This window comes from Chaetura pelagica, unplaced genomic scaffold (assembly GCF_000747805.2).
Source record: "Chaetura pelagica isolate M959 unplaced genomic scaffold, ChaPel_1.0 scaffold71, whole genome shotgun sequence".
Lineage (NCBI taxonomy): Eukaryota > Metazoa > Chordata > Aves > Apodiformes > Apodidae > Chaetura > Chaetura pelagica.
The window spans coordinates 760,315-782,969 of record NW_009952435.1 but is presented as its reverse complement, the minus strand read 5'-3'; the positions used below and the strand labels follow the sequence as shown (position 1 = coordinate 782,969).

General features: G+C 38.6%; 1 protein-coding gene across 2 annotated transcripts in view; it reads left to right on the top strand.

The window, feature by feature from the left end:
* Window positions 1-338: 338 nt before the first annotated feature.
* Window positions 339-22,655, top strand: part of PAPD7 (PAP associated domain containing 7) — a 46,643-nt gene continuing 24,326 nt past the window's right edge. For both annotated transcript variants that reach the window (XM_010008323.1, XM_010008322.1), the window contains exons 1-7: window positions 339-455; window positions 3,767-3,813; window positions 4,709-4,829; window positions 6,564-6,671; window positions 7,382-7,510; window positions 8,543-8,756; window positions 15,535-15,661. In XM_010008323.1, the coding sequence (XP_010006625.1) occupies window positions 366-455; window positions 3,767-3,813; window positions 4,709-4,829; window positions 6,564-6,671; window positions 7,382-7,510; window positions 8,543-8,756; window positions 15,535-15,661 (836 nt within the window). In that variant the 5' untranslated portion in view covers window positions 339-365. The remainder of the gene's footprint in view (window positions 456-3,766; window positions 3,814-4,708; window positions 4,830-6,563; window positions 6,672-7,381; window positions 7,511-8,542; window positions 8,757-15,534; window positions 15,662-22,655) is intronic.

The window sequence follows — 22,655 nt, the reverse complement described above, 5'->3', positions numbered from 1 at the left end:
AACTGCCAGAGTGACTTTTTTCCTTAAATAAAAAGAGTATCAGATAAAATCACTAACAGGCAGCAGTTGAAAGTAAAACATTTTATTCTGATGCATACTTAAATTCTCATAGAATGCCATGAATGACAAAAGCATAGATGGATGTATTTGTCCCAAATCCCAGATACCAAATCTTCCATTTTCCCATGTGAAAGCCTAATTGTTGTAGCATTCATCTTTCTTTAAAGTACTACTGGTTTTAATTAAATTATGATATTAAATAGCCTGTTTCTGTTGAAATTTTTTGTAATGGTTAAAATGTAATTGTAACTGATGCTTCTTTCTTCTTTAGGCTACATGAAGAAATAATTGACTTCTATGACTTCATGTCCCCTCGTCCTGAAGAAGCAGCTATGAGAACAGAAGTGGTCAAAAGGATAGAAACAGTCATCAAAGATCTTTGGCCTACAGCTGATGTGAGTATAATTTAAGTGTAGATTTGCTTCTCTCGTAAATTGTAGACTGCAGTTCACTTAGCCTTGCTGTTACCTTCCTGTGTTTTAGAAATGAACAGATAAGACTTCAAACTTAAGGCAATCAACTTAATGTCCCAGCTCTTGCAGTACTTGACAGTTTAAGAAGTGGAGGAAATTAAAAAACTTAAGTTTTCAGGTCAATGAAGGCTACTGATATTTCCTTCATTTTGATAACTGTGGATATGAAGAACTATCCACTTTAAGTGCATTTCTTAAAGTAAATTAATATAATAATAAATTAATTAAATTAAGTAATATTTAATTTATTACCTTTCCATAACTTCATTTTGAATATTAAATGAGACTGAGTCATATACCTATGTATCCAGTTCTGACTCTGTGGATATTTGTAAATACAGAATTTTACAAAAAGCAGTTAAAAACTCTAGGGTTTTTTTGTGCTTTTCACAAATTTGACATTTAGGAAATTACTTGAGCCCTGCTCTTGTGGGAAAATTGAGCTTGACATCCTGAGATACCCTGGCAGCCCAAGTTGTTTTTACAAGCCTTTTATTATTCAGAGAGTGTTTCCTCTGAACAAAAACCGTCCAAAATAATGTAAACTGTATCTCAGCATCACCTTTCAGATTACCAGGTAGTGGTGTTATCGTTCACAAGCAGGAAAACATTTCAGACCACTGAGATTTTGTAGCCTTCCATGACAAAGAGTGAGGGCTGTGGCCATAGTACTGAGCTAAAGATACTTTAAAGTTCATCTACTTCATCCTCACTTGCAATTTTCCTTAATAGCGTTTTTCTGCCATATGATAACAGATATAAACACTGAAATGGCCCAGTGTTGGCCAGCCTTTTCACAGGTCACTTCACAGAATTGTCATAGCAGAAAAGGACCTCTTGAGATCAGAGTCCAACCATCAACACAAAAAAAACCCAAACCCAAACAAACTCAGCGAACCACACACCACTAGAAAACACCAGCTGAAAAAATCCCCACAACCCTACAACTTTGGCCCCTAGAGCATGATGTGAAGTGCCATATCTACATGTTTCTTGAATACCTCCAGGGATGGTGACTACCCCAACTCCCTGGGCAGCCTGTTCCAGTGCCTGACCACTCCTTCAGTATAGAAGATCTTTCTAATGAAGGTTCCAGTCTGAACCTTCCCTGCTGCAAGTTCAGGCCTTTTCCTCTGGTCCTGTCTTTACTTACTTGGGAGAAGAGGCAAACACCCACCTCCCTACAACCTTCTTTCAGGTAGTTGTAGAGAGCAATGGGGTCTCCCCTCAGTCTCATCTTCTTCAAACTAAACATCTCCAGTTCCCTCAGCCACTCCTCATATCACTTATTCTCTGGACTCTTCACCAGCTTGATGGGTCTCCTCTGAACACCCTCCAGCACCTCAATGTCCTTCGTCTAGTGAGGGGCCCAGAACTGCACACAGTACTCAAGGTGCAGCCTCACCAGTGCCGAGTACAGGGGCACAATCACCTCCCTACTCCTGCTGGCCACACTATTGCTGATGCAGGCCAGGATGTTGTTGGCCTTCTCGGCCTCTTGGGCTTACTGCTGGCTCATGTTCATCTGTCTGTCCAACAGCACCCCCAGGCCCTTTTCTGCTGGGCAGCTCTCCAGCTGCTCTTCCCCAAGCCTGTAGTGCTGCTGGGGGTTGTTGTGACTGAAATGCAGGACCTGGCACTTGGCCTTATTGAACCTCATACAATTGGCCTTTGCCCATCAATCAAGCCTGTCCAGATCCCTCTGCAGAGCCTCCCTAGGGGCCCTCAAGCAGACTGACACTCCACCTAACTTAGTGTCCTTTGCAAACTTACTGAGAGTGCACTCTATCCCCTCATCGAAATAATAAGTAAAGATGTTAAACAGGAGCAGCCCCAGCACTGAGCCCTGGGGAGCACCACTCGTGACTGGCCACCAACTGGATTTAATTCCATTCAGCACAACTCTCTGGACCTAGCTATCCAACCAGTTTTTTATCCAGTGAAGAGTACATTTTCTATGCCATGATTTGCCAGCTTCTCCAGGGTGAATGCTGTGGGAGACAGTATCAGAGGCCTTGTACAGTAGACAACATCCACAGCTTTCCTATCATCCAAAAGGCACATCATACGGTCACAGAGATCAGGTTGGTCAAGCAAGACCTCCCTTCCATAAACCTGTGCTGGTGGCCCTGATCCCCTAACTGCCCTGCACTTGCTTGTGTGAGCTCACTCAAGATGAGCCCCTCCATGATCTTTCCCAATACTGAGGTCAGGCTGACAGGCCTGTAGTTCCCTGGAGCCTCCATCCTGCCCTTCGTGTAGAGGGGTTTCACATTAGCCAGCCTCCAGTCATCTGGAACCTCTCCTGTTGACCAGGATTGTTGCTAAATGATGGAGAGAGGCTTAGCGAGCTCCCCCACCAGCTCCCTCAGCTCTCTAGGGTGGATCCCATCAGGCCCCATAGACTTTTGAGTGTCTAGATGCAGAAGCAGATCATTACTTCCTCCTTCAAAGAATCACAGTATTGTTCAGGTTGGAAAAGATTTGTAAGATCATTCAGTCCAACCTTTCACCTAACTCTACTAACCCAGCTTTATCAGCCCACTGTTACACCGTGTCCCTCTGCACTGTATCTGTAAGATTTAGTGAACTTGTAAATTGCCCTGTGCTGTAGTAGAGGGAGAAGAACATTCCAGTTCTTTAGATTGGAAGTATAATAAAAATACTTAATGTTGACTGTGAGTGTCCTTTCAGCATGCCTTCTTTTCCACTGTGTTGGGCCTAAACCATGGCATCCGCACACAACCAACTACCACAATTTCATAGTTATCCTTACAGCAAAATCTGAAGTATTCATGTTTATCTGAATTTATATGTTTAGACTCACTTGCTGTTTTTTAAACCTACAAATACGGAAAAACGTTTACCTTAAACCCTTCCAATTTCAGTAAAGCTGTCCTATGAGGAAAGAAGGGAGCAGAAATAAGAGATATTTGTAACAGCATATACTTCTATCAAACTAGAAAGAAATAGGGAAAAGGACTTATTTGAAAGGCTTCTGGTCTCCTCCTAGCAAAATTGGTAGTCTTGTCCTGTTAAAAAAAAAGTTTCCTCTAAAGTTGCATCTATAAAAGAAAGTAGATTTGCGCAAGCTTATCAAAGTATGTAGTAAGGTAAGTTAGATAACTGGGCTATATCCTTAACAGGTCCAGAAAAATCTTAAGTCTTGTGAAAGTAAAATGAAGTGAGCATTCATAATGACAAGGTATTTCACTGGTGTGGGTTTTTTTCAGGTCCAGATATTTGGCAGCTTTAGTACAGGGCTTTATCTTCCAACTAGGTAAGTAATAATCTACTTCTATGTAAAAGCTTGTAATCTTTTAGAGTAATGGTAAATTCCAGAGGGGAGTTTAGACTGGAAAGTGTGAAGCTGTCAAACTGACATTTTGCCCTATGTCCCATGTGACAAAGGGAAGAATTTTCTGAACTTTAATCTGTATTTGATATATCATTGTACTGCTTGAGGTACTTGCTGACTCTTTGCTGAATTACCTTTTCTTCTTTGTGTCTGGGATTAGTCCTTGGCTCTTTGTTTTCAAGATACAGTAAAATGGAATGTCTAGTATTTCCTGTATAAAGATTGTATTTAGTTAGGTTGAATTACTGAGCCTGTCACTTATCATAAAGTTACTTTGCAAAGTCAGAGGAGTTATCACAACTGTGTTCTCCCTGTTTTGGAGAGCAAAATGTCTTATTTAATTCAATGTTTCATGTTGCTTAATGGTTTGATATATGAGCTGTTCCTTAGAGACTGTGTTGTCTTTACATCAATTTTCTGCAGGAAAGCACTGGAAATTTAATTTATATGAATAACAACTGCTGATAAAACCTGTTTGGACTATTAATATGCTTGTCAACATGGGTAGATGAGGGATGGGTTAGGGCTGTGGAAGTCAGAGGGAAGGGAGCAGGAAAGGTAAAAGGGAGAGGAGCTCAAAGAACTCAACAGAGAACCAGAAGCAAGAAACTAGAATACTACTTTAGGTCCTAAAGCACACTGGCCATCTATTAATTAACAATGTTAAATGAAGCTTACTGGGAATCTAGATTAAAAATTGGAAAATGGTCACCCTGGAGGACTTGTCTTACATAGAATGTGAATTCTGCCTCTTTTAGGGTGTGCAGTATTACACTTTAAGCTTAAAAGGGTCTCATGCTGTGTTCTTTTTGTCTAGTGATATTGATCTAGTTGTTTTTGGGAAATGGGAGCGGCCCCCTTTACAGCTGCTGGAGCAAGCACTAAGAAAACACAACGTGGCTGAGCCGTATTCCATTAAAGTACTTGATAAAGCTACGGTAAGTTAGTCTTTGGAATATTGAGCTTAAAAACTTCCAAATCCCTTAAAATGTTAATAACAAATAGCGTTCTTAATTCAGGAAGCAGATGATACTGTCTTAAGTGCTGCTTTGTTCTGTACGTGCAAGATTTTACTAGAATCTGGCGGCCCCCTTTACAGCTGCTGGAGCAAGCACTAAGAAAACACAACGTGGCTGAGCCGTATTCCATTAAAGTACTTGATAAAGCTACGGTAAGTTAGTCTTTGGAATATTGAGCTTAAAAACTTCCAAATCCCTTAAAATGTTAATAACAAATAGCGTTCTTAATTCAGGAAGCAGATGATACTGTCTTAAGTGCTGCTTTGTTCTGTACGTGCAAGATTTTACTAGAATCTGCATGTGCCTAGCAAGAGCACAGAGTTTTTTTTTTTACATGGACAATGGTGATTCTGTGTACTGTATTTGCTGAAAGGCCATGTTTTGTGCTTATGCTGTCCATAAAGACCTGAAAGTCAGTATTTTCAATATATCTATTAAAATAAGGTAACTATTTGAACAATGTTTTTCCACTGACCGTTTAGAAGACTTTGTTTAGCCAGGGTTCAGTAACTAGAGCTGTCTAGCTTGAAATCCTGATTTTCTAGGTTGTCAAGTTTCTCATAGCATAGGTAAGTATTCTAAACCTAATGTTTGTTTCTCCCTTCCAAAATATGCTACATAAGAGTTTTATTTCTTTTGTGAAAGTAATATCTAGTATCTCTTGCATCTGTCTTGTAAGCCTAACAGATCACATTGAATATGCTAAAAACTTTGGGTATTTTGTTACTGAGCAAGTGGTTTTTACTCCAGGGAGACTAAGCAGAGTATTCCAAACTTCTGTTAGCAAGCTGTTATGTTTTCTGATCTCTGAAAGAGAGTTACTCTGTTAGGTCCAGAGATTCCTATGGCTGCTGCTGGAGTAACGGTAGCTGTGGTAATCTTTGGTTTACTTGAGAATGACTGGGATTTTCAGAGTCAGCGATAAGCTAGTGATGTAAAGTGGCTTATCAATTTTACTAGCCTTTCTTACTTTATTCCTTCTGCTGTTGGTAAAAATGTTTTCCATTTCAGATTAAAAATTAAATAAATTAATTTTAAAATAAATGCTATCACCTGAAGTTTAAGGCGGTGGTGTGAGACTGAGCTACATATTCAGTAGTTCTGTAATAATTTATTCCTGCCAGAAGAGGAAGTATCACTACTCCTGCTTTGCTCTTATCCGTTCTGGCTTTCATTTGACTATACAGTGAACCAGTTCAGCTTGCTAAACCAACAGTGCTTTATTTTTTCTGCTAGGCTAGTCTGCTGTCAATTTAGCGAGTGAATGGTTCAGTGATGGGTCAGATGAGTGCAGTTTCCTCAGGTTATTAGAATAGAATGTGTCCTATGAACAGCAGTAAATCATTAAGTACGTTTAGTTGCCTTACAAAACACAGATTGCAGCTATGAAGGCAGGTATCTAATAGCTGTGGGAGAGTACATGGGTGATCATAAGTTAATGTGATTATACACGGCTAAATTTTTAATCCCCTCACTAAGAAAGTTTGCCTATCAGTCAAGGTAGGATTGCTATCTTATGTCAAAAACACACTTGTCTTGATAGTTGCATTCATTTGGACTCATAGTATCCAGGTGTGTTAAGTGTGTAGGCTGGAGAATAGCACTGGTGTTGAATTTCTGGGGCTGCATAAAACTTTGTTTTAATCTTTTCAGGTACCAATAATAAAACTTACTGACCAGGAGACAGAAGTTAAAGTTGACATCAGTTTTAATGTAGAAACTGGTGTGAAGGCAGCTCGATTTATAAAGGAGTACATGAAGGTATTGGCCATATAATGAATGTTATACTGCTTACTCAGGATGTGCTAGATGCTTAGCCAGCCTTTCTTAGTATGGCTTAAGACTTTTGAAAATTTATTGCTGAAGACTGTTTTCATTAATAGTAATAAACCATGGGTATTTTAATTTATTTTCTACTGGTATTTATCCAGTGTTGCCTTCAAGTCCTAGGTGTTTGTGGAGAAACCTGTGCACTGAAAGAACTCATACAATAATATCTAGATCTGCAGATAGTTACAGAACTTTGTTTCTAAAGCAAGTGTGTTCAAGTTTTGCTTACCTGGAATTTAAGTGATGCTTGATTGTGAATACTATCCTTCTAAACAATATCTAAAACCAGTTATTCTGTAGCTACGTACTTAAAATCAAGCTTACTTTTACGCTCTGTAGTAAAACTACTATTTAAATGTAAAGCTTTGACTATAATCAGTGACAATTAGATTGAAAGAAGGATATAAAAATCTTGCTATTTAGGGGAAATACATTTGATATGTAAGCTGTTTGATTTAAGTGAGGGTTACTCTATTTGTCTGTTTCTAGAATAAAAAAAATGCATGGTTCAATTTTTGCTGTGGAAACACTGTAGTATACTACCAAATAACATTTTTCTATTAGAAAATCAATCTTCTTGTGTTAAAATGTTGTTTTAGAATGTCGATGTTGTCATTGAAAAGACTTACTTTGCTTTGCAGAAATATTCTTTGCTGCCTTACTTGATTTTAGTACTAAAACAGTTCCTCCTCCAGAGGGACTTGAATGAAGTTTTTACTGGTGGAATTAGCTCTTACAGCCTAATTTTAATGGCAATTAGTTTCCTGCAGGTAAGTCTGCTTCTTACTTGTTTCAATGTTCATTAAAACACTTCGGTTTCTGTACTTATGCCCTGTTAGGTGCGGTTTCTTTAGACTCCCATATCAATGCAGAACTTTACTGTTACGGCTCTGGGTGTTTCATCGTTGACAGCTCCTGTGGGTTACTTTTCAGACCTCTAAGAACTGCTCACTGTCTGAACTGAAGTAACAGCAGGAGCGTTGTGAACTGCATAGAAGCTGTACATTGCTTTTTGTACCAGCGCCTGTGATGTGGGCAGGCTTCCTGGGCAGCCTATTCCAGTACCTGAATCATCTTACTGTAAATTTTCCAGGATGCTATTTTAGTCTTTTGCTTCCTAGGCTACTGATGCTGAATGTGCAGAGTAGATGATTTCAGTGTTTGTTAAAATTAAGAAGTCAAACAGTCAAGTTTTTAAAATTATACGTTGTTTAGGTTTTGACATATGTAAAACTAGCAGATACTGTAGGTAATGAGGTATAACTTCTTCAATACATTTTTTTTTGGTATGAGGATGATGACGTACAATGTCAGTGTGTCTCAGCAGATGTGCTAATGGGGAAATCCACATATCCTGCTGCTGATTTCAGTAATAGTACAGACTTTACATGTCATGTATAATAGGAGGGTATTGAGAGAAGAATGTATTTTCATTTGGGTAAACGGATTCCCCCTGCTTCTGAAAACATTAAGTCAAATGGATTTTCTTTGAAAAATCAAGTATTACTCTGTTACTAAGATGTAACGTAATACGTAGTACTTTTGCTTTTGGCTTAGGGAAAAGAATTTACAAATCGTCAAAAAGCTGGAAGAGAAGGAATTCCTTTGCTTCCAGATACCGTTGAAGTGCTGCCCCCTCTTGGTTATGTGGCAATATTTTAAGTAATCGAAGAATTGATGACTCAATTCAGGCTTGTGTAAAGCGATTATACTCAGCTGATTAAATGAGATCTTTTTGTTGCACTGTATTATGGTCTGAAAAGCAATAATTTTTAATAATTTACAACTGTTCTGTGTCACAGCTGCATCCAAGAATTGATGCCAGAAGAGCTGATGAAAACCTTGGAATGCTTCTGATAGAATTTTTTGAACTTTATGGAAGGAATTTTAACTACTTGAAAACTGGTATTAGAATAAAAAATGGAGGTGCCTATATTGCCAAAGAAGAAATTATGAAAGTAATGACTAATGGATACAGACCATCCATGCTATGTATTGAAGATCCTCTCCTGCCTGGTAAGATTGCACACTTCTTGCAGTATTCTGGAGCTCTGGCTCCACTTGTGCTCTCACAGCTTACATTAGAGTCCCTAAAGTCTGTCAAATGAGCTAAGAAGCTGCACTGAGAAGAGACTGTTGCTGGTGTCGAGGTACAGTTATGGCGATGGGCTAAGGGATAAGGACATGAAGTCTCCCAAGATTGATAGCCTGAGTAGGTTGGATTGCAAACAGTGCAAGTACATAATGCATTGGAGATTCAGGACTGTGTTGAGTGTATAAGAAAATTATCTAACAATGCTGAAGGCGTAGTGAAATAAAGAGGTCCAGGAAGTCCTGGAAGGGAGTTTGTTAGTAGCGACAGCTCTCTGTTGTTCATTATGAGAGAATGAGAATGGAAGGTATATGTAGCTTTTCCCACCTCAGTCTGTGGTGCCATACTTCAGGTAAATTGCACCATATGGGAAAGAAACACCCCAGGTATGAGATACCTGTCCTGCAGAGCAGTGCAGTAGAGGCTGCACAGAAGCATGGGTGTACATTCATGGATGTGTAGCAAGGGAGCAGCAGCTGTATTTTGTTTGTGTGAAGAGTGGTTTGCCTAACTGGCTTCTGTGCTGCACAGGAGCCTTTAGAGGATGTCAGTTAAAGTTGCATGTACTTTTAAAAGTATCTAACTTAAAACTTTTCTTTAAGATTTGGTTTTGATTCAGTAACTTTGAAAGTAATCAAGATTAATTTTGGCTGAGCTCCTGAAAAAAGTTCCAGCTTCATAGTACTCAGTTTGGATTCTATTTAGACTGTCTGTTAAAAAGCTGTTTTGGAATTTCAGCTACTTCAGAGTCACTTTTCAGTTAATTTGGACTTCAGCATTAATATTTCTAGAATGTAATTTGCACTCAAACTCCATACTGTCATGTCTTGTGGGTAGACTCCTTATGTACAGCACTTCTAAAGCAAATACCATGGATCAGGAGCTGAAGTCTGGCACTTTTCTAAATACTCAATTTACTGAATATTCTTTAGAACAGGTTGTAAGCTAAGATACTCATTTGTCTAACCACGTATCTGATATGTTTGTAGAGTTTGTGTCCATCATGACTCTTGCACTTGGCCAGACATCAGTGTGATTTTGCAGAACTTCCATTGTGTTATTGAGATTGCCTTCAGTAGCTGTGTACTTTCCTGAAGACCCATTTGAGTAGCAGCATGAGTCACATTTCTTTAACCTTTGATGTCCTTCAGTTCTGTTCCTTCCTATCAGCTGAGGACTGAAAGAGAAAAAATTACATGCACTGCACAATGTTTTAATCACTGCTTATAGTGCTTTGGGATTTTTCCTTCTTGACTCTTCAGAGAAGAAAAAATAAATAAATTGCAAGTCTGGTAGGGTCTCTGATCTGTTCATCCTAGCATAAATCTTGCAGACGCAAATAACTACAGTTTAGAAGAAAAATACCTAGTTATATACTGTCAAAGATTTGACAGGAATTAAATTTTAGATTAAGTTGTATGGGCTGAGATAAGGTGATTCCTACAGGACATGAAGTGTTTTGGCAGGGGAGGTGAAAGCTAATGATAACTTGAAGTTACCCGATCACTGTCTCCCACAGGGGTATTTTCTGGCATCTGCCACAGAGTTTCAAAACTTGCCTGGTGCAACTAGGAGGGAAATTATATAGAAGATATAGGATGGCTCTTTGAACCAGATTTCACAAATCCAGCCTCCTTAGATCTAGGGTTAATCACATATTCTTACAGTATCTGAAAGTACCTGTCAAGTGTATGTAGATAATGTTTAGAATTCTGTTAATTAGTTCTGTTACTGCTTATGTCCCAGTACAAAACACTTTTCCAAGGTTTCAGGTCATTGCCTGGTTGACAAGTCATCATCTCTAATGAGTTTATTGTCAGATCCACTCAGTGTCTAACTCCATAAGGAATAGTTCCAGTAGTGTAGAGGAGATGGGAAGAAGTTTTTTGATAGAGTGGACACAGATGTTTCTTAAGTTAGCATTAGCTGGTGTAGAGTTTTTCCCTCAAACCTGTTTTTGCACTGAATGCACAAGTTTTTTTTGTGAACATTTTTTAGCCTGATCATGGCTTTCTCCAAAGTTCTGGTTAAGCCTTGGAGGAAGACATTAAAAGATGACTTCCTAATCCAGAAATCAGACAAAAAATGCAGGGATGAAAAAAGCCTTTCAGTTTCTCAGGATTATCCAAGTAGTGTAAAAGTCTCCCCTGTGATTGTATGCTCTAGTTCAGCAGTAGATTGCTGAAAGGTGTAACTCATAGGTACAGCTTTAAATAGTCTTGTAGGGGACAGGATTGAGGGGGATTACTTCTTAAATTGGGAGAACTGTTTTTTTTCTTCAGTGTGAAATGGTCAAGTCTGGCTAACAGATAAATTCTGCCATCAGGAGGATATGATACTTCAGTTCTACCTGCTTAGTACCTTCTATTAGTTCCTAGATTTGGAAGGAACATGCATCAACCTGTTGGGTTGCTTTTTTGGTTGTAGTGAGTTTTGCTCAGATTCTCCTGGGTGCTGTAAGGTTCCCTCTGAGATTCTCAAGGACTGATTTTTGGATGCTAGAGGTTTATAATTTCTGTGATCTGAGAAACAAGATTCCAGCAAAGATACCAAGAGTTTGCACCTGAATTGGGAAGTATATTGTAATCTGGATTTGAGATGTCAAGACTGATCTAGCTGGTGATGCATTTTTTGAAGTGGTAGTTTGTGTATATAAATAGCCTAAGATTCTTAATATTGAGTGTCCTAAGACAGGGTAATGAGATTAAAATTTTCCCCTTTGCATCATCCAAAGAAGGGAGTTTTTACAAACATCTTGTAGCTGCCACCATTTAAGCTTCTCAAAGCTCTTGTCCAGTCTTTCATGTGTAAAAAAGTGCAAGTGTTAGTTTAGGAGAACTGCAAAGCCAGGCACTCAGAAGTCAGTTCAGAGGAGCATGTTGGAGAAAGGTAGATGATATCATCCTAGAAGAGGTTTGTGTGGAGTTGGTCTAGAAGTATTCTATCTTGGAAAATGTGACTGGTTGCAGGCAACAAATCTTTAATCTGTGGATGTAAAACAAATTTGGCATTTATTCAGCAGATTGCTGGAGAAGCTTATTATTTTATGTCTTTGTAAATCCAAGTGATTATCGAGGTCCTTCAGACATTTCTCATGCTTAGAATAGGAATTATTTTGATCTTGATTCAGACTGGCAGTGGCATTGTAGCTAAATTGCGGTTTAAGACTTGGAGTTCTACCTGTGCTGCTCCCTTCATGAGTGAGGTTGTTTTTTATTCTGAATTGATATGGACACTGAGAAGCTCTAAACTTTAAATTTAATATGTTTTCTTTGAAAAAAGACTAGCTTGATGGACTAGGTAGGCCTTGTGTTGCTTCTGCATCCTGATAGGACAGGTACACAAGAAGTGATTGGATTTGAGATTGGCAACAGCTGTTGGGATTACCTGTTCTAGTCTTAGTGTCTGCCCACATTAGAGCTTTTCAGTATCTCCTGTTTGTCATCAGAAACTTAAAATGTGTGTATATGAAATATATGCACTTATAAAAATACAGAAATACAGTGAAATTAGCATATGAAAGAACCCATGTGACGCTCAATGTTGCAAAAATCTACTTACTAGGTAATAGCTTAACATAAATGGATCAGCTTCCATCCAGGCCGTGTTCTTAAAACTGCTTCAGGTAATGGAAGGCTGCTTGTTGGAGTGACAATACTGATAGTGATGGAGATCTTAGGCATACTCTTTTAGGGATACAGGCTTTGTAAGAAAGAATGAGGATTGAATTATACATGAAATCACACACCATTGTGTGTACATCTCTGAGGATTGATGTCTGATTGTTTTAGAGAGTGAAAGCATTTGGTTATGTGATTTGACTGATCACTCTACAGATTGTGACTAAAGAGGGATGCTTAGGTATGCAAGATGTGATCTGCTAATGAGAATGATCACTCATAAGACAATCTATTCAAGACAGCAAATGCAAATATGTGATCTTCTGGCTTTTTTAATATGTTTTCTGGAGTGGGTAGGACCACCTCTATACAGTTCACAGTAGCTCACATGGTAGCTTTGGCATCCATACCTGCTTTTCAGCTGCAGTGCAAATCAAGTTCTGCAGACTGCATAACTGAAAAAGACGTGTTTATCCAGATGTTTTTATAAACTAATTACAGGTGCAGAATGAGGCAATCCAGGAACCTAGGCATGCTATGGCATAAGCTATCCCACCTCTGTTCTCAAATCTGCTTCAATCAAGACTCATACACAACTTCCTTGATGATTTAAACTAAACTACCTGAGTTTGCTGTAAGTGGATTAGGGAAGTGATATCTTTTGCTGGCACAACAGTGGAGGTGGCAACAACTACTGAAAGGAGTAACCAACAATTTTTAGCAGCAGTGTCTTTGTTTTGCTCTAACTTCATGTAGAATGCACATCAAATGTGGCTGTCTTAGGACCAGGTTAGACTAAACTAAAGCAATTTGTTTGCCTCTGTATTCTTAATTCCTGTTATGTGAATTTATAGAATGATTTAGGTTGGAGAAGACCCTTGAGTCCAACTGTAAATGGGGTAAAATTTAGTGGCAGGGCTAAAATTTAGTGGTAGGTGCAATTGTGTGTTTAGCCACATTCCTTTTTCATATTGCTTCTCAATTTAATTCTCTTCTACATAGATGTTTAGTATGTCTTTATGTGAAAGGTGGCATTGTTGCAGGACACAACCATGTGTCCTGCCTCTGGAAAATCTATCCTGAATTAATCATTGGTTTTGCAGCAGAATTCACATTTTTGTGTTCTGATTTCTTGATCCCTGTAATACCTTGGTCCCTATTCAGCTGCCTTTGGGCTAGGTCCTTTGGGAAGTCTTTTGCTGCTTTTTAGTACATCTCTGAACTACAATGTGTTTCCTCCTAGATTCACTGTCCTAGGCCTGCATTGGTCTCTGCTTCTACTTCAGGTTAGAGTCCAATTGCAAATATGTCATTTAGAAAGAGGCTTCTGTGATTTTGAGCCTAGTACCTGCTGGATACTGCAGTGGTGCATTCAGAACAATCACAGAATCAAGCATCATAAAACGATTTGGGTTGGAAGAGACTTTAAAGATCAGCTAGTTCCAACCTCCCTACCATGGGAGGGGACACCTTCTGCTAGACCAGGTTGCTTAAAACCCCATTCAACCTACTCTTGAACACTTCCAGGGAGGGGAAATCTGCAGGTTCCCTGAGCAACCTGTTCCAGTGTCTCACCACCTTCATACTAAAGTATTTCTAATATCTAATCTAAACCTACCCTTTTAAAGTTTATAAATATTACCTCCTGCAGGTTCCCTGAGCAACCTGTTCCAGTGTATTACCTTTTATTCTAACAAGATACTCAGTTACTTCAGTAAACAGGAAGTATTTATTGATCAGATTTTGACCATATAAAGTATTGAAGAAATTCTGTGTTCCCAGTCTGCTTCAATTGGTTATGCTTTTCTGTTCAAGTCACATTATGGTTGGATAATCTTGAAACACTAAATTCTGTTGTCAAGTAGTAAAGCCAAGGCTGTTGTGTGTTGGTGGTTTTTTTGTTGTTTTTTTCTTTTTTTTTTTTTTTTTCCCCTGGATGGCAGACCTCAGCATGTTTTTCTATAATGGCTTGCTGGACAAAATACTGCGCCAAGTGAAGGATTCCTCAAAAGTAGAATTCGGCCTCATTGGTCTGTTACCTATCAATTTTCAAAGCATATTTTTCAGTAAAACCTGTTCGTGTTTAAAACCTGATCTGATTTTCAAGCTTAAAATACACATTTTCAGTGGTTCATCCCTTTCCATTGTTTTCACAGCATTCCAAACATCATTCTGAAGGAGAAAGACTTTTACTTTTCTACCCATTCAAGATCTAGTCTTTTTTTTAGCTATGCAGTTTGAAGAAAGTTTTCCTTGTGTTTCTTAAATTTAGTGGTGACAATGAACCTTTGGTGTCTGGTGCCAAATATATAAACCAAAAAAACCCCAAGTTTTTCTTCTTGGTAGTGGTAACAGTATCTTTCTTGGTGTCAAATAGGAGACCAATGCTTGTATGCTGTTACTGATACAAAAGCTCTAGCATGTTCTTATCTTCTGCAGTTCCTCCCACATGGCACTGGATTTGGAATGAGTTTTGCTATAAATGTTAGTGATGCTCAAAGAGGGGCAGTCAAGAAGTGCGATTTAACTTGTTTAAAAGACAATGCTGTACAAACTTCTGGAATCCTGTGTGACAGGTTTTGACAAACTGGGTTATCCTGTGGAGATAAATAATACGTATGAACTGGTTTATTAATCTGTAGTTTTGATAAGGTTGAGTAGAGGTTGAGATAAGTATACCTGGCCCTATGAAGATAATGTCATTGCGCAAGTGGAATTTTAAGCTGAGTTTGGCCTGCAGAAGCTTTACTGGTAAGTGAGATATGATGCTTTAAGTTTGGTAGGTTCCTCTTAAAGATAGCTACAAAGACCTTTGAGCTGATCTGTATTCTCTGTTTGTTTCAGGTGCTGGTACATCGGTATTTTAAAAGTGGTAAATTGAATGCATAATGTTAAGTGCCAATCCTGAGGTTAGCTTCTACTGAGATAGGCACACTTAGTTGTTCTCAGTATGAGTAGGATGGGCTAACCAACTTAAACAGAGTTAAGCTGTGTTTTTAAGGCTTCTGAGCTTTAAGTATAAATATTTTTCTGGTTACTGATATTAAAAAAAGATGATCTGATGACTGTCACATTATTTCAGGAAACGACGTTGGCAGAAGTTCTTACGGTGCCATGCAAGTCAAACAAGTTTTTGATTATGCCTACATTGTTCTTAGCCATGCAGTATCACCACTTGCAAGATCATATCCAAATAGAGATTCTGAGAGGTAATTAGTTCACTTTTTGAATATCCATTTGTCTGTGTAATCAATTAGGAATGTTTGGTTCTAAATCGATAAAAGGAATATTGTTATTTATTGTTTAACTGCAGCTGTATTGAAATTTGCCCAGAAATTTAGGCAGCCCAGTGGTATGAGTGTAATACCTCAATGTGCAGCCTTGAAATGAAGACAGCATGGGTCCAGGATGAGTCCAATGTGAGGTTCTCTTAGTGTGGAAGGGAGCCAGAAGATAATTGGTCTTTCCTCAACGTTCTACTTAAAGTATTTAAAAGGAAGTTCTGCTGGTTTAATGCTTTTTATGATTTATGTCTGTATGCCACTACTATGGCAGATATAAATGTGTGTGATCAAAGTGCTTGTTTAGACAAAATTAGATAACAAGCCTAGAAATTTCCCTGTTTTTGTTCACACTTGCCCCCATAAGATGTTTTAGAAGGCTTGATATGGAATTAAGCTGTTAAAAGAATCAGTTCCGTTTGGCCATAGTATCAGAACTGCCATTAGAAGTAGCATACTTCTTCTACACATGCCATTTTTTAATGCATTTTTTTGTCTTTCACAGAAGCACTGTACAGCTCATACTTTCTTACCACTCACCTTTTTAGGTTTTCTGTTTTTTGAAAGAGGGAAAAGAAAGAAAGTGAAGGCATGTCAGTCATGTTGTACTTTCATTCATGTATCTATTCTAGCATCTGTTATTCTAATCCTCATTATAAATGTGGGGCTAGATCAGGGGACATCTTTTTCCTGAAACTTTCCTAGAATCCAAATGGCTTTGAGCTTCCCTGCTAATTGCAGGAAGGGATGGCTGTAAGAAGTGACATAAGCCATCTAGCTAAAATTCCAAACTCTAACCAAGCTGTTAATTTCTAGCATTAATGTCACTGGAAGGTGAAATAGTTCTATAGTGAATTTACCACAAGTCAGATGCAGTCTTTCACTTGTGGATTTAAAACTGACAGTATTTTATGTTTTCTGTGGTATTAAATTCACAAAGGTTGAGATTATATTTATGCTTGTGATGGAGATACAGGAAGAGTGATAAGGTGTAACACACTGACATCTGAGGCTGCTGTTTTAAGATAGCTTAAAGATGTATCTGTTAAATGTGTGCTGGTTGGCAATTCTGTTGCCGAATGAAACTTCATTCTTCTGTAAGTATAGATAGAGCAACTTAAGGATTCCTGAAGTTTTGCTTGTGTCTTAGGTCCTGGCCTTCATTAACTTCTCTGTTCACTAAGGAATGTAGTAATACTCTTATGAGGTACCTGTATTTATTACAGACATCAAACAGTATTTTTTTAAATGCATTTAGTGGAAGCTTCATGTCATTAATATGTGAAGTTCATATATACACTAATTAATTTAGGAAGATGTTTGAATTTTGTCACAACTTCCAACCTGGGGAGAAGTCGCAGCAGCGGTGTGTTCAGGTGTCATATATCTGACTTTTCTTTCTGCTGGTTGTGGCTGTGCCAGTGATGTCTGAGTCTCAGAACCTGTCATGCTAGTAGCTTGCCATTCTGTCAAGTGGAGTGCTGTAGTGGGAGCAGCAGTAGCATTCAGCAAAGTCCTGTATGCAGACAGTTCCTCCAGCTCCAGTCTTGTCAATGCCAAAGGACCTGTAGGTGGACAGTGAGGTGTATGGTGGCAGGTTTGTTGCAGAACCTCAGCAGCGGTTGATGTTCGGTCTCAGGTTTTAGTTAAAACTGATGTGCTTGGGCAGTCCTGGTGTATTTCAGATCCTTCTTCCATCTGTTAGACAGAGAGGTCCAGGCTCTGTATAGACATTTTTGGGGGCTTGCCCTAAAGCCATAGCCACCAGGAGCCCTTTGTCCTGAGCAGTTTTTCCCCTCTCGCTTTTCTAAGCTTGTTAGTGGTAGGTTAAACTGTAAACAATGGGATTGCTTAAACAGTAGTGGCTAGCTGTTTTAACATTCTACTAGAAGGATCAACAAAGACTATATGGAAAGCACTTGAAAGGGTAGAAACCCCCCAGGCTGACTTGGGTTTATTCAGTTTTGTTGTAATTTGGGCTAGTTGTCCGCCAAGTGGAACGGTTTGTTCATGGCTTTGAATTCATATCAGCTCTTTCCAGGGAAGATTTCTGTGTACAGAGTACTATTTTATAGATGACAATCTCAGTATATTTCAAATCTTTCTGGGTGGTCATTGTTACCTCTCTTTTTCAGAGTAATTCCAAGTTAAAGGAGCACAAGCCTATGCTAATTGAAGGCTTTCTAGTAAGCTGCTGCTTCTAACATTCCCAGTGTGGAAAAAAAAGTCAGATTTTGGTCCTTCAGCATAGGCCTTTTTTTTTTTGCCCATGTTCCCTAGTAACAAGTCTCTTCGAGTAATAATGGGTAGATTCAAGCCATTCTTACCAGCATCTCCATTAAAGCTTCCAAATACAGTATCTGGAGTGTTATGGGAGTTGAAAGCTATCTTCTGTCTGAGTGGAAACAGTACTGAAAGTAATTCTTACAGCTACAGAAATTACTTTAACATTGTTTTGTTCTCAGTCAGTCTCACCCATCCTCTTTCAGGAATGGTCCAGGAGAGATTGATAGTTCAGTAGATTGTGTTAGAGCAAGCAGATTTCTATCATCTCGGAAGGAGTGGTTTTCCTGGCAGGAAATGAGGAGAATGATCCTTTTTGAATCTGTATAGCTTGTGCTCAAGGTCAAATTTGGTGTTGTGACTTCAGGCAAGGTGATAAAAAATTGATTGATTTCTTAATATCTGAGGCCATGGGGACATGAGTCTAGTTGTAAAATATGGTTACAGGCACGACATCTCCTGTTTAAGGATCAGTGTTGGTATGTGCTTTGAACAGCTTTAGTATGATCTTTGGCCATAGTCTGTCTTAAGAGTGTGTTGTCTTAAGTGAGCTAACTAAAAAAAGTCTGCAAGGACTGCTGTTTTCATAGAATTGTTTTGGTTGGAAAAGCCTTTTGAGATCACGAAGTCCTGCTGTTAACCTAACACTTCCAAGCCCACCGCTAAAATGTGTCCCAAAGTACCACACCTAAGTGTCTATTAAATACCTCCAGGGTTAGTGACTCACCCACCTCCCTAGGCAGCCTGTTTCAGTGTGTAACAACCTCTTCAGTACAGAAATTTTTCTTAATATCCATTCTAAATCTTCCCTGGCATAACCTGAGGCCATTTCTTGTTGTTCTATTACTTGTTATTTGAGAGAAAAGGCTGACCCTCACCCTGTGACAGGCTCCTTTCAGGTAGTTGCAGAGTCTCATTTGTAGGTGTCCCTTCAGCCTCCTTTTCTCCAGGCTAAACAACTCCAGTTCCCTCAGCTGCTCTTAGTAAGACTTGTTCTTTAGAGTCTTCGCCAGCTTGGCTGGTGCTCTTTGGACAGAGTTTCAAGTTAGTGACCATTTTTGTAGTTTTATTCTGTTTCTTGATAAACCATAAGTAACCTTAGGTGTTTGGCAACAAGCACTTCATTGATTCATGTTCTTTGAAACGGTAGACTACCTGTTAACTCTCCTGCCGGTGGTCTCTCAATTAAGGTGCAATTTCACATTATATTTTGTCTAGCCTGACTATCTCTGGGCTATCTCCTGCCAGCTGCCTTTTCTTCCTTTTCAGTCTGTATATTCATGACTCTTGCTTTGGATCAGATCTAGTGATCCTGCAGTTGGAAGGTGAGTCAGATGAACTCTGGTCTGAAAACAAATATATCAAGACTCTTGTAATGTTGAGAATTTGATCCAACTTCTGGCTGCAAGATGGGCAGATCAAGAAGCAAGAGAAAGTAGCAGGAGCTTATATTTTGGGGAAGACAGTGTTATTGTACCATTTGACAGCCAGAAGTTATGCTGATCTGAATGTGACAAAGGCGCATCCTTAGTTTAATACATGTCTGTAAATTTGGATGTTTGCTTACATATTGGCCTATCACGTGGTTCAGATATGAATGTGTGCTCAGCCTGCATCTCTAAACAGCAGTGTACCTGTATTTGGGAGGCAGATGAAGTACTGAAATGAGGAATGGAAGACTGGTTCCACTGTGATGTGCCCTTCCAGTCTAAGTCTTCTGAAACCTTACTTCAGTTCCTAGAGTTGCAGGTTGATAATGGGTTTCTCCTTATTGGTGCCAGGCATGTGGTACAAGTAGATGAGAGAAAGGGACTTTCATGCCAAAAGGCTGGAGTTGAGAGTTTGAGGAAATGTTGGCAGGGTTTTTCTACCGCATGTCTGGAGTTGTTGTTTCCAGGTGATAATCTTCAAAACAACAATAGGCTTGGCTGTGTGTAAAGTAATCCCTGCATGTCTGTTCTTGGAAGCTGTTTGGTCCTTTCCTAGTGAACAGTTCAAATGGATTTAACTGCTGAAAGGTTGGGTTTGGGTTGCCCCTGGTTGGCCATTATATCTATGGGAGCAGTCAAAGGGAATGTCAGATCTGCCTGCTAGATCTGCTGACACAGAAGGCAGAAATGTACGATCTGAAATAGTCCTTCCTTTGCTTCTTATCTTGAATGGTGGATGGCTGTAACTAGAATGGATGCTGCCTCTTAAAAGATAACAGCAATATAAGTTTTTCCTACAAGGTATTTGTTTGGGTAAAGGATTTATGCTCAAGCAGATCCTTCTCAGGTGTTCTTTTTTTTTTTTTCCCTTTTAATACTATGGTATAATTCATAAGTTTAATTAAGGCCAACAGGACAGTTACTTTGTTCTTTCACAGGCCTGTTGCTTTTTCCTGCTCTTAATACTTGTTCATGTGTAGCTTGGCTGAAGCCTCAGATATTTGATTTTACTGCATCTTATTTCAGCAATCTGGGCCTTTTAAGAGTAATCTTAAGATTTATTTGCACCATAATTGTGCTGTAATGACATCTAGAAAGCATCCCTGTGGAGTTAGGGTTTGCAGTGTGTAAAAAGAGACTCTTCTAAGCTCTTCTCATAAAATAAACTAGGTATGTAAATGGCATATTCTTGGTTTTACTGTATGATAATATTAAGAGAAAAACCCTAAAGGGGCATTTTCATAGGAGAGCGGTCTAATTTTATGAACCAGTTCACTGTGTTTTTATCACATCTTTCAAAGAAGCATCTTTGAAAAATTGTGGGAGTGTGGAAATTTGTAGAAATTCTGGCCTCAGCCAAAAAAATAAACCCAAAAGCGTTAAGTTTCCTCCTACTAAAGGCAAGGCAGATTTTAATGGTGATGTTTTGTGTTTGGTTTTTTTTTTGTTCCTAATGCTTCCTTTTCAGTGTTGAGAACAGATATAAGCACAGTTTTCAAATGTTTATTTTAAAAAGGTTTTCTCTGATCCTATGGGATTTCTTGAGTCCCATATATATGAAATGGTGTTTTTTGAGAGCAGTATCTGGTTTAGTAATGCTTGCTTCCTCTTTCTTTGCTGCTATAATAAGTATATGGCAGCATAGCCTTAATCACCCTTCAGTTTCTGATGTCTTGTAATGAATGTTTTAAATTTTGGCGTATGAGCAGTATAGCAGTCATCTGCCTTTCAACCTAATAAATTAATAGATTTCTTTTTTTCTACGTTTCTACTGAAAATGAGAGTCTGAAGCTTTGGTCTCTATTCTCTGTGAAAGAAGCAAGCAAGAAAAGAGATTCCTAGGTTCTGTATGTGCAACTCTGTCATAGTTGCTGTAGCAGTAGTTTCACCCTTTATATCTACTTGATTAGTCACTCAGACTGATAAAAATATCATCCTGTATAATTTCCTTTTGGTATATGAAAGCATGAATACTGATTTGCTTCTGGAAAGGTACTCCAAGAATCTTCAGACTTGACAAACTCCATAGCAGCTTGTGTTATTCAGTCTGTGCTCATGTTCTGGTTCTAAGACCACAGCTGGTAATAATTGTGAAATTTATAGGTTATCCTGAAGTAAAAGCTCAAATCTCTCTGAAGGCATTCTCAGATTAAACTTCTTAGCTGCAAGATGTCTTCCTCTGTCCCAGTGCTGAAGAGGCGCCCAGCATGTGTGTATGTTGGAGTCCCATACTGGCATTGCTGTCTTGGGAGCTCCAAATTCAGGGTCACAGCTGATTCTTTGCAGTATTGGTCATCTCTGTCTTCATTCTGTCTCCCTTGGCTTAACTTTCTTTTTGAGATTGAGAAACCAGAACTTGATTGAGTATTTAAAATACCTTTACAACATGGTAATGAACATTGACAAAATACTACCCTCCATTTTATTTGTTCCTTTCTTAATGTGCTCCATTTAGCTATTGAATTGTGATTTCCAAAGTCAGATCTGTAATTTCCAAATTATAAGATCTTTAGTTGCTGTGTGATGACAATCATGCCTTTAATTCTGCATGTAAATGTCAAGATTTTATTTTCCAACATGCATAATTTTATCCACATTACATAAACAGAATGGTGGATGACATTAATTCTGTCCCAAGTCCTTTCTGCAGCTATTGGACTTGTAACTTATTGTATTATTATCATTATTCAATGTTGGCTTAGGATGCTGGTTTGCCTTTTTTGGTACTAACACACTGACATGTCTATAAAGTTGGAAGACTAAACATGGAATCTGTGGTATTTGTTCCTGCATGAAATAGTAATCCCTAAGGCAATAGGAGAGCTATTGCTCCTTTTTAAAGTGTTACAATGAAATGACCTAATAAAGGTAGTCTAAATACACTTAGGCTATGCATGTCCTCCCTTCCTATTATACACCTAAACAAAAATAAAATTCCCATACAGGTACAATGTAATTTTATGATGTGAAATATAAAATAAGCTTTATTGTAACCTTTGAAGCTTTTAAAAAATAAAATAACATTACCTTCTCCAAGATGGTAACTTTTCACAGCCCATTTTTATACAATATTCAGTACTTCATGTACCTTTATAGTTAGTGTTTCAGCCACTAGTCCTTGATAAAAGGAAAGCTGAAAGTTTAGATCTCAAACAAGTACACAACTCCTGCTCAAAAAGCATAATTCAACCAGCTGAATGCTGGGAAAG